This window comes from Dendrobates tinctorius, unplaced genomic scaffold, assembly GCF_039654945.1.
Source record: "Dendrobates tinctorius isolate UK_male_01 unplaced genomic scaffold, ASM3965494v1 ptg000393l, whole genome shotgun sequence".
In the NCBI taxonomy this organism is placed as follows: Eukaryota; Metazoa; Chordata; class Amphibia; order Anura; family Dendrobatidae; genus Dendrobates; species Dendrobates tinctorius.
The window spans coordinates 885,946-899,568 of NW_027362059.1; the positions used below are offsets into that span (position 1 = coordinate 885,946).

The following is a 13,623-nucleotide window of genomic DNA, read 5'->3' on the forward strand; positions in this document are numbered from 1 at the left end:
GTAAAACCTCGCCCTGTAGCACCCTTGTATGGAACTGGGCCCACTGGACCGCAGGGATGCAGGATGAGAGAGAACTCAGGAGGGAAATTGCTTTCCTGAGAGACATGGAAGGGCTATTGGAGGCGTTCAAGACCTGCTGACGTAGGCGAACCAATTTTTTGTGTGGAAGACGACATTCCTGATTCTCCGAATCTAGGATCAAGCCCAAGAACTGCTGGACCTTCATGGGCTGTAGACGGGACTTCTTAATAGCCACCCTAACCGTTCCAAAGCCAATTTTGCTTTCTGCAATTGATCCAGACAATGGACCGCTGTTTTTCCTACAATAAGGAAGTCATCCAGGTAGGGGATTACTAGGATGTCTGCTTCCCGTAGATGGGCCATAACTTCCGCTACAACCTTAGTGAACACCCGGGGGCGACTGCTATACCAAAGGGAAGGGCGAAATATTGAAAATGCTGTAACCACCCCTCCAAATGAACTGCCACTCTAAGGAAACGCTGATGAGACGCATAGATGGGTATATGGTAATAAGCGTCTTTTAAATCCAACACCACCATAAAACAATTTTCAAACAGCAATTTTATTGTGGAACTGATTGTTTCCATTTTGAAAGGTCGAATGACCAGGTATCTGTTGAGTGCCTTCAGATTAATTATGGTCCTGTAGGAATTATCTGGTTTACGGACCAAAAATAGGGGGGGGGGGGGGGAGGGAGTAGAAGCCTTCGTCCTTCTCCGCCTCTGGTACCTTTATCAGTACCCCCTTCTGACATAGGTCAACAATTTCGGTTACTAGGGCAGTCTGTTCCGCCAAGGAAGACCTAAGCGGGGTGACACTAAAGCTGTTCTGGGGGACACAGGCAAATTCGGCTTTAGGCATGATGCTACCAACCCCAGGATCCAGTTACTGTTAGAGAACCGCGACCAGGCCAGCATTTCAGCCACATAGCCCGTCGGGCTGCATTCGATAGCCCTGCTGCCTTGGCCGCCATTCTCGCAGAGTCTGTCGAAGCGTCGGCTAAAAAGGCTACCACATCCTGGATGGTAGGTAGGGTTTTTAAGATGGATTCCCTCGAGGCTCTGTCATCTGTGTTTCTAAGTGGTCCAGCCAGACCATCATAGATCTGGCCGTGCAGGCAGCTGCGGCCGCCGGTCTCAGGGCTCCAGCCGACATTTCCCATGTGCCTTTCAAGTAGGAGTCCTCCTTTTTATCCAGCGGATCCTTTAAAGAGACCATGTCATCAAAGGTAATAGCAGATTTTTTGGACGCCTTAGCCACTGCTGCATCCGGGGCTTTATCCCATTTATTCACCACAGGGTCCTCAAAAGGATATCGCCGTTTAAAGGCTGGTGGTAGGGAGCCTTTTCTTTCTGGTTTCCCCAATTCTCAATCAAATTTTGGACCTTGTCGTTTAATGGAAACGATTTACGTTTCCTGGGGTCTAAACCCCCGAACATTAGGTCCTGTGCTGACCGTTCAGGTTTGGCGTCTGTTACCTCCATGGTAGCCCTGACTGCCTTGACTAGTTTGTACACTTGTTCCAGACCTAGGCAGAAACGGCTGGCGTCTTCCTCTGACGCGGAGGTGGAGGGATATGAGGAGTCTTCATTCCCTCTAGGGTCTGGTGAAGAGCCTGACCCTGAGAAACTCGCCCTCTTTCACTTCCTAGACGACTCCCCTGGGGTACAGATTTTAGGGCTTTAATCTCCGTCCTGATTATTTCCCTTAGACTTGTAGCGAAGTCAGGGGTTTCTTCCGCCACCTACAGGAGGGGGGACAGAGTAAGGAAGTATGCCTGTAATTTTTTGGGACTACGCCCCCCCCTTTTTTTTTTACCGTCTGCCATATGCATGACTGGTACAGCCTCTTAGGGTAGGCGTCCGGCAAGGGGCATTTGCAAAGGGCGCATTCCCTGTTTTTTGCCTTGTCAGCGCATTTCCCCATAGGAGGAAAACATAAGGGGGACACTGCGTCAGGGCACATTCACGAAGATCTCTTACCCTGAGCAGAAGGCGCAGGTACTGGAAGACGGGGGGGAGGGCGTGCTGGATCTTTCAGCCTAGAGGAATTTCTATGGCCGGATTGTCCAGTTCGTTTTTTCTTTGGCTGGGAGCTGGTTTGGGACCTCTGAGGTACATTCCTGCTCTTTGTCCTGCTGGGGCACGGGAGCTTCCTGCTCGTCGATCCTGCATCTGAGCTGAAGCCGCTCGGCAGTGCCTCTGTGCCCTTTTCTTCCCCCCGGTAATCCAGGTTCGCAGGTGACGTGGCCAGGGGCTGATTCTCGCCCCCCCCCCCATTTTCCCCGACATCCATCCCTCTGCGTGCCGCGCCCCCACCGCTCCGTCAGCGCCCACGCACGGGGAGAGAAAAAGCCGGCCGGTACCCGACTTCCGGTCCGGCGCCACCGGCCCCGCCCCCCTTCGTGTCACTTCCATTCTGGGTGCACGCGAGGACGTGCAGGCCACCAGCGCCACCGGCCCGCCCCGCCACTTACGGTCTGAGTGCGCGCGAGGACGCGCAGGCCACCGGCCCTGCCGCGTCACTTCCGGTCCGGGCGTGCTCGAGGATGCGAAGGCCACCAGCGCCACCGGCCCCGCCCCCTGCGTCACCTCCAGTCCGGGAGCGCAAGGACGCGCAGGCCATCGGCGCCGACGTACAGTGCTCCCCAGACGCCACCGAGGCGCAGCCGCACGCCCCCAACCGCGATCCAGGTGAGGGGAGACCGCACCAGCCGGAACAGGGACCCGGGATCCGGGGGGGGGGCCTAGGCCATACTTACCCGCCGGCGCCGGCCCAGGAGACGGGCATACGCCGGACCCCGCTCCCACCTGCCCCGCACACTGACGTGAGACCCTGCGCGGGTCACCGTGGCGCTTCCAGGGGACTTCGCACTGCCAAAGGTAGGGGAACCCCCGCTACCTGAGTCAGACAGCCGGCCTGGGGATTCCTCATCCATGATGGCATGATCTGTAGGGAATCCTGTCCTCCAGGAACAGGAAACCAACTGATGTGTGGGAGAGGTGCCGCCCTTATGTATCTGTAGGATTTCCTGTTCCTGGAGGGCGGATCCCCTCTCTCAGGTGGTGCGGTCATGAACGACCGAATAAATATATAATTTAACCTTGGCATGCTCTTTTATTGCGATCCACATGAACATGTCCGTGTTCTCGGTTTTAACTTCATATGCTACCGGGGATGGTTTCTGCCCCGATATAATCCCGTTAACGGACCGTGCTTATATCTGAGGAACTGGTGGCAGTCCTACTGGACTGTAAGCGCTCTGTTTCACTGGTGCTAATAAAAGGGGCCTCTCAGCCTCTTAGGGTTGTGAGAGAGTGGTGCCACATCAGCGGCTGCGTGGGCCACCTTCTCCTACTCCCCATGTCTCCCTGGGCCCGTGTGGAAAGGAGGTGTCCGTGTACAACTGTGCCAAGCTGACCTTATGTGTCCTCAGGGGGTGTGGAATGTAACGTTGGTGCAAGTGCGGAGACTGTACCACGGGATCCCTCCAAAGTAATAGTGACGTCAAGCAGGGTGGAGAGCTGCGGGTTCATCACACCCAGTCCAGGTCTGGACACACAGCACAGGAGGCTAGCCCAGGAGGCTAACCTAGAGCACACGGCACAGGAGGCTAGACCAGTGCACACGGCACAGGAGGCTAGCCCAGTCAACGTCTACAGGACACATGGTACAAGAGACTAGCCAAGTCCACATTTACCAGCCATGTAAGAAGTATTGAAGACTGATCTACTATATGTCATTTGTACACATGGATTTCATATAAAGTACTGAACTGAGGAAAATGTAGTGTCGACTTCAGCTTATTTTATATACACTGCTCAAAAAAATAAAGGGAACTCTAAAATACCACATCCTAGATATCTCTGAATGAAAAATTCCAGCTGCAAATTTTTATTCATTGCATAGTGGAATGTGTTCAGAACAATAAAACAATTATCAATGTGAATCAAAATGAATATCCCAGGGAGGTCTGGATTTGGAATGATACTCAAAATCAAAGTGGAAAATCAAATTACAGGCTGATCCAACTTCAGTAGAAATGCCTCATGACAAGGAAAAGATGATCAGTAGTGTGTCCTCCAAGTGCCAGTATGAACTCCCTACAACGCCTGGGCATGCTCTTGATGAGGCGGCGGATGGTCTCCTGAGGGATCTCCTCCCAGACCCGGACTAAAGCATCCGCCAACTCCTGGACAGTCTGTCCTGCATTAAAAGGAACCCAGCGCCAACCGCAGCAGCATATGGTCTCACAAGGGGTCTGAGGATGTCATCTCGGTACCTAATGGCAGTCAGACTACCTCTGGCGAGCACATGGAGGGCTGTGCGGCCCTCCAAGAAATGCCACCCCACACCATTACTGACCCACTGCCAAACCGGTCATGCTGAAGGATGTTGCAGTCAGATCGCTCTCCATGGCGTCTCCAGACTCTGTCACATGTGCTCAGTGTGAACTTGCATTCATCTGTGAAGAGCACAGGGCGCCAGAGGCGAATTTACCAATCCTGGTGTTCTGTGGCAAATGCAAAGCGTCATGCACGGTTTTGGGCTGTGAGCACAACTACCAGCTGTGGATGTCGGGCACTCAGACCATCCTCATGGAGTTGATTTCTAACTATTTGTGCACACAAATGCACATTTGTGGCCTGCTGGAGGTCATTTTGCAGGGCTCTGGCAGTGCTCCTCCTGTTCCTCCTTGCACAAAGGCGGAGGTAGTGGTCCTGTTGCTGGGTTGTTGCCCTCCTACGGCCCCCTCCACCTCTCCTGGTGTACTGGACTGTCTCCTGGTAGCGTCTCCTTCCTCTGGACACTACGCTGACAGACACAGCAAACCTTCTTGCCACAGCTCGCATTGATGTGCCATCCTGGATGAGCTGCACTACCTGAGTCACTTGTGTTGGTTGTAGAGTCCGTCTCACGCTACCACGAGTGTGAAAGCACAACCAACATTCAAAAGTGACCAAAACATCAGCCAGAAAGCATTGGTACTGAGATGTGATCTGTGGTCCACCCTTCTATTGAGGGTGTCTTGATAATTGCCAATAATTTCCATCTGTTGTCTATTCCATTTGCGCAACAGCATGGGAAATTGATAGTCAATCAGTCTTGCTTCCTAGTGGACAGTTTGATTTCACAGAAGTTTGACTTACTTGGAGTTATATTCTGTGTAAGTGTTCCCTTTATTATTTTGAGCAGTGTTATACATACACACACATATATATATATATATATATATATATATAGATATATATATAGATATATATATATATATATAGTACAGAAGAAGGATACTGTGCATGGCTCACCTGGGTGGAGTACTGCAGTATGCCGTTCAGTCTCTCTTGGACTCTTCTGACCAGTTCCAGTCCACTGTTGTACTTATCAGCACTGAGGAGCCGTACAGAGCAGGCAAGGTCCTCACTCTGAAGAAGGCTGAACTCTGTGAAGAGGAGGGAGCCGTACTGACAAACCATTATAAAACATCACTATCCAACTCTATAAACCCACCACAGTGATGATCCACCATGTCTCACGCAAATGCACACAGCAAGTTCTCACCAAGCAGGATCTGAAGAGCATTCACGTGGAACTCCAGGTTCTCGGTCTGAGACTCCAAGACATCGATCCGCTCTGAATCCTGATTATAATAACTGTACACACAGGCGTAACCAAGGACCTGCGAAACCAAGGCCATGGTCATACATATTCATCTCCCACACACAGGACATGTGATTATACTGGAATACCCCCACACACACAGGACATGTGATTATACTGAAATACCCCCACACACACACACAGGACATGTGATTATACTGAAATACCCCCACACACACACACAGGACATGTGATTATACTGAAATACTCCCCCACACACAGGACATGTGATTATACTGGAATACCCCGCACACACAGGACATGTGATTATACTGGAATACCCCCACACACACACACAGGACATGTGATTATACTGGAATACCCCCACACACACACACAGGACATGTGATTATACTGGAATACCCCGCACACACAGGACATGTGATTATACTGAAATACCCCCACACACACACACAGGACATGTGATTATACTGAAATACCCCCACACACACACACAGGACATGTGATTATACTGGAATACTCCCCCACACACAGGACATGTGATTATACTGGAATACCCCGCACACACAGGACATGTGATTATACTGGAATACCCCCACACACAGGACATGTGATTATACTGAAATACCCCCACACACACAGGACATGTGATTATACTGGAATACTCCCCCACACACAGGACATGTGATTATACTGGAATACTCCCCCACACACAGGACATGTGATTATACTGGAATACCCCGCACACACAGGACATGTGATTATACTGGAATACCCCCCCCACACACACAGGACATGTGATTATACTGGAATACCCCCCCCACACACACAGGACATGTGATTGTACTGGAATACCCCCCCACACAGGACATGTGATTATACTGGAATACCCCGCACACACAGGACATGTGATTATACTGGAATACCCCCCCACACAGGACATGTGATTATACTGGAATACCCCCCCCCCCACACACACACACACACACACAGGACATGTGATTATACTGGAATACCCCGCACACACAGGACATGTGATTATACTGGAATACCCCCACACACACACACAGGACATGTGATTATACTGAAATACCCCCACACACACACACAGGACATGTGATTATACTGAAATACCCCCACACACACACACAGGACATGTGATTATACTGGAATACTCCCCCACACACAGGACATGTGATTATACTGGAATACCCCGCACACACAGGACATGTGATTATACTGGAATACCCCCCCCCACACACACAGGACATGTGATTATACTGGAATACCCCCACACACACAGGACATGTGATTATACTGGAATACCCCCCCACACAGGACATGTGATTATACTGGAATACCCCCCCACACAGGACATGTGATTATACTGGAATACCCCCCCCCCCCACACACACACACACACACACACACAGGACATGTGATTATACTGGAATACCCCCCACACACAGGACATGTGATTATACTGGAATACCCCCCCCCCCCACACAGGACATGTGATTATACTGGAATACCCCCCCCCACACAGGACATGTGATTATAATGGAATACCCCCACACACACACAGGACATGTGATTATACTGAAATACCCCCCCACACACACAGGACATGTGATTATACTGGAATACCCCCCCCCCACACACACACAGGACATGTGATTATAATGGAATACCCCCACACACACACAGGACATGTGATTATACTGAAATACCCCCCCACACACACAGGACATGTTATTATACTGGAATACTCCCCACACACAGGACATGTGATTATACTGGAATACCCCCCACACACAGGACATGTGATTATACTGGAATACCCCCCACACACAGGACATGTGATTATACTGAAATGCCACCCACACACAGGACATGTGATTATACTGGAATACTCCCCACACACACAGGACATGTGATTATACTGGAATACCCCCACACACACACAGGACATGTGATTATACTGAAATACCCTCCCCCACACACACAGGACATGTGATTATACTGGAATACTCCCCCCTACACACAGGACATGTGATTATACTGGAATACCCCCCCCACACACAGGACATGTGATTATACTGGAATACCCCCCCCCACACACAGGACATGTGATTATACTGGAATACCCCCCACACACAGGACATGTGATTAGTGATTATACTGGAATACCCCCCCACACACACACACACAGGACATGTGATTATACTGGAATACTCCCCCCTACACACAGGACATGTGATTATACTGGAATACCCCCCCCACACACAGGACATGTGATTATACTGGAATACCCCCCACACACAGGACATGTGATTATACTGGAATACCTCCCACACACACAGGACATGTGATTATACTGGAATACTCCCCCCTACACACAGGACATGTGATTATACTGGAATACCCCCCCCACACACAGGACATGTGATTATACTGGAATACCCCCCACACACAGGACATGTGATTATACTGGAATACCTCCCACACACACAGGACATGTGATTATACTGGAATACCCCCACACACACACAGGACATGTGATTATACTGGAATACTCCCCCACACACACAGGACATGTGATTATACTGGAATACCCCCCACACACAGGACATGTGATTATACTGGAATACCCCCCCACACACACAGGACATGTGATTATACTGGAATACCCCCCACACACAGGACATGTGATTATACTGGAATACCCCCCCCCACACACACAGGACATGTGATTATACTGGAATACCCCCCCACACACACAGGACATGTGATTGTACTGGAATACTCCCCCACACACAGGACATGTGATTATACTGGAATACCCCCACACACACACAGGACATGTGATTATACTGGAATACTCCCCCACACAGGACATGTGATTATACTGGAATACCCCCACACACACACAGGACATGTGATTATACTGGAATACTCCCCCACACAGGACATGTGATTATACTGGAATACCCCCCCCCACACACAGGACATGTGATTATACTGGAATACCCCCCCCACACACACGACATGTGATTATACTGGAATACCCCCCCCACACACACAGGACATGTGATTATACTGGAATACCCCCACACACACAGGACATGTGATTATATCCTTAAAGACAAAAATGTCCAGGAAGGATGGGAAATCTTGAAAAATGAAATTCTCAAAGCACAGTTGTTAACAATTCCGAAAAGAGGGAAGAATAGGAAGCAGTTAAGGAAACCAGGATGGATGAACACAGAACTTAAGCACATGCTAAAAAGGAAGAAAAAAATGTTTATAAAATGGAAAGAGGGAGGCATATCTAAAGAAGAATATAATGCTGTCTGCAGAACCTGCAGGGCACAAATCAGATTATCTAAAGCTGAAAATGAATTGAGGCTTGCAAGAGATGTCAAAAGCAATAATAAAGGATTTTGGGGATATGTCAAAAGTAAAAGAAAAGTCAAAGATGCTATAGGATTTTTACAGGATGAAAATGATGAAATGGTAAGACAGGATGTTGAGAAGGCTGAACTTTTAAATTCCTATTTTGCATCTGTTTTCTCTCAGAAAGGAAATGTAACATCAACTGTTATTCACTGTCCTATTAAGGGAATAGAAGAATCCAGGATATCTATAAACAGAAAGATAGTGAGGAAACACTTAGCTAGCCTAAATGAATTCAAGTCTCCAGGTCCAGATGAATTACACCCCAGAGTACTGAAGGAGATAGCAGAAGAAATTTTTGAACCCCTCTCTATAATCTTTGAAAATTCTTGGAGAACAGGAGAAGTGCCAGAAGACTGGAGAAGAGCAAATGTTGTTCCTATCTTCAAAAAGGGGAAGAAGGTGGACCCAGGTAACTATAGGCCGGTGAGTCTGACTTCTATACCAGGAAAGATCTTTGAACAAATTATTAAACAACATGTATGTCAATACCTGGATAAGAATGAAGTGATTAAACAGAGTCAGCATGGGTTTGTAACTAATAAGTCATGTCAGACTAACTTAATTTCCTTCTATGACGGTATCACTGATTGGGTGGATCAAGGAAATGCTGTAGATATAGTATATCTTGACTTCAGCAAAGCATTTGACAAAGTCTCTCATACAATCCTTATTGAAAAAATGACTAAGTATGGAATGGACAAGGCAACTGTTAGGTGGATTCATAACTGGCTTAGTGATCGGACCCAAAGAGTGGTCGTAAATGGCTGCACATCCAGTTGGAAGAATGTCTCAAGTGGGGTACCACAGGGCTCTGTCCTGGGCCCTGTATTGTTCAACATCTTTATCAACGATTTAGATGAAGGAATTGAGGGTAAACTGATTAAATTTGCTGATGACACAAAGCTAGGAGGGATAGCTAATACTAGAGAAGAGAGAGAGAGGATTCAAAAAGATTTAAATAAACTGGAGAAGTGGGCAGCAACTAACAGAATGGTTTTTAACAGGGAGAAATGCAAAGTACTACATCTGGGCAATAAAAATGGAAAAAGCATATATAGAATGGGAGGAATAGGGCTAAGTGACAGCACATGTGAAAAAGACTTGGGTATACTAATAGATCACAGACTGAATATGAGTCAACAGTGTGATGCAGCAGCAAAAAAGGCAAATGCAATTCTAGGATGTATTAACAGAAGCATACAGTCTAGATCACGTGAAGTCATTATTTCCCTCTACTCCTCTTTGGTCAGACCTCATCTGGAATATTGTGTCCAATTTTGGGCACCACATTTTAAAAAAGACATCAACAAACTGGAGCAAGTTCAGAAAAGAGCGACCAGAATGGTGACCGGTCTGCAAACCCTGTCTTATGAGGAAAGGTTGCAGGATTTGGGAATGTTTAGTTTGCAAAAGAGAAGACTGAGAGGAGACTTAATAGCTGTCTACAAATATCTAAAGGGCTGTCACATTGTAGAAGGATCAACTTTATTCTCATTTGCACAAGGAAAGACTAGAAGCAATGGGATGAAACTGAATGGGAGGAGACACAGATTAGATATTAGAAAAAACTTTTTGACAGTTAGAGTGATCAATGAGTGGAACAGGCTGCCACGAGAAGTGGTGAGTTCTCCTTCAATGGAAGTCTTCAAACAGAGGCTGGACAGACATCTGACTGGGATGATTTAGCGAATCCTGCTTTGAGCAGGGGGTTGGACCAGATGGCCCAGGAGGTCCCTTCCAACTCTACAATTCTATGATTCTATACTGGAATACCCCCACACACACACAGGACATGTGATTATACTGGAATACCCCCACACACACAGGACATGTGATTATACTGGAAAACCCCCCCACACACAGGACATGTGATTATACTGGAATACCCCCCACACACAGGACATGTGATTATACTGGAATACCCCCCCCACACACAGGACATGTGATTATACTGGAATACCCCCCCCACACACAGGACATGTGATTATACTGGAATACCCCCCACACACACAGGACATGTGATTATACTGGAATACCCCCCACACACAGGACATGTGATTATACTGGAATACCCCCCCACACACAGGACATGTGATTATACTGGAATACCCCCACACACAGGACATGTGATTATACTGGAATACTCCCCCACACAGGACATGTGATTATACTGGAATACCCCCACACACACAGGACATGTGATTATACTGGAATACTCCCCCACACAGGACATGTGATTATACTGGAATACCCCCCCACACACAGGACATGTGATTATACTGGAATACCCCCCACACACAGGACATGTGATTATACTGGAATACCCCCCCCACACACAGGACATGTGATTATACTGGAATACCCCCCCCCCCCACACACAGGACATGTGATTATACTGGAATACCCCCCCCACACACAGGACATGTGATTATACTGGAATACCCCCACACACACAGGACATGTGATTATACTGGAATACTCCCCACACACAGGACATGTGATTATACTGGAATACCCCCACACACAGGACATGTGATTATACTGGAATACCCCCCCCACACACACAGGACATGTGATTATACTGGAATACCCCCCACACACAGGACATGTGATTATACTGGAATACCCCCCCCCACACACAGGACATGTGATTATACTGGAATACCCCCCCCCACACACAGGACATGTGATTATACTGGAATACCCCCCCCACACACAGGACATGTGATTATACTGGAATACCCCCCACACACAGGACATGTGATTATACTGGAATACCCCCCCCCCACACACAGGACATGTGATTATACTGGAATACCCCCCCCACACACAGGACATGTGATTATACTGGAATACCCCCCCCACACACAGGACATGTGATTATACTGGAATACCCCCCCCCACACACAGGACATGTGATTATACTGGAATACCCCCACACACACAGGACATGTGATTATACTGGAATACTCCCCACACACAGGACATGTGATTATACTGGAATACTCCCCACACACAGGACATGTGATTATACTGGAATACCCCCACACACAGGACATGTGATTATACTGGAATACCCCCCCCACACACACAGGACATGTGATTATACTGGAATACCCCCCCCCACACACACAGGACATGTGATTATACTGGAATACTCCCCACACACAGGACATGTGATTATACTGTAATACCCCCCCACACACAGGACATGTGATTATACTGGAATACCCCCACACACAGGACATGTGATTATACTGGAATACCCCCACACACAGGACATGTGATTATACTGGAATACCCCCCCACACACACAGGACATGTGATTATACTGGAATACCCCCCCACACACACACACACAGGACATGTGATTATACTGGAATACCCCCCACACACACACACACACAGGACATGTGATTATACTGAATACCCCCCCACACACACAGGACATGTGATTATACTGGAATACCCCCCACACACACACACACAGGACATGTGATTATACTGGAATACCCCCCACACACAGGACATGTGATTATACTGGAATACTCCCCACACACAGGACATGTGATTATACTGGAATACCCCCCCACACACAGGACATGTGATTATACTGGAATACCCCCCCCCACACACAGGACATGTGATTATACTGCAATACTCCCCCACACAGGACATGTGATTGTACTGGAATACCCCCCACACACACAGGACATGTGATTGTACTGGAATACCCCCCCCCACACACAGGACATGTGATTGTACTGGAATACCCCCCCACACACACAGGACATGTGATTGTACTGGAATACCCCCCACACACACAGGACATGTGATTATACTGGAATACCCCCCCCACACACACAGGACATGTGATTATACTGGAATACCCCCCCACACACACAGGACATGTGATTATACTGGAATACCCCCCCACACACACAGGACATGTGATTGTACTGGAATACCCCCCCCCCCCCACACACAGGACATGTGATTATACTGGAATACTCCCCACACACACAGGACATGTGATTATACTGGAATACCCCCACACACACAGGACATGTGATTATACTGGAATACCCCCACACACACAGGACATGTGATTATACTGGAATACCCCCCCCACACACAGGACATGTGATTATACTGGAATACTCCCCACACACACAGGACATGTGATTATACTGGAATACCCCCACACACACAGGACATGTGATTATACTGGAATACCCCCACACATACACAGGACATGTGATTATACTGGAATACCCCCCCCCACACACAGGACATGTGATTATACTGGAATACTCCCCCACACAGGACATGTGATTGTACTGGAATACCCCCCCCACACACAGGACATGTGATTGTACTGGAATACCCCCACACACACACAGGACATGTGATTATACTGGAATACCCCCCCCCCCACACACAGGACATGTGATTATACTGGAATACCCCCCACACACACAGGACATGTGATTGTACTGGAATACCCCCCCCCACACACAGGAC

At 48.2% G+C, this 13,623-nt stretch overlaps 1 protein-coding gene across 7 annotated transcripts in view; it reads right to left on the reverse strand.

Moving 5' to 3' along the window:
* The window catches only part of CUL9 (cullin 9), a 244,072-nt gene that overhangs the window by 13,264 nt on the left and 217,185 nt on the right, over positions 1 to 13,623 (reverse strand). For all 7 annotated transcript variants that reach the window (XM_073563508.1, XM_073563509.1, XM_073563511.1 and 4 more), the window contains 2 exons: positions 5,581 to 5,698; positions 5,328 to 5,461 (listed from right to left, as the gene is read on the reverse strand). In XM_073563508.1, coding sequence (XP_073419609.1) covers positions 5,328 to 5,461; positions 5,581 to 5,698 — 252 coding nt within the window. The remainder of the gene's footprint in view (positions 1 to 5,327; positions 5,462 to 5,580; positions 5,699 to 13,623) is intronic.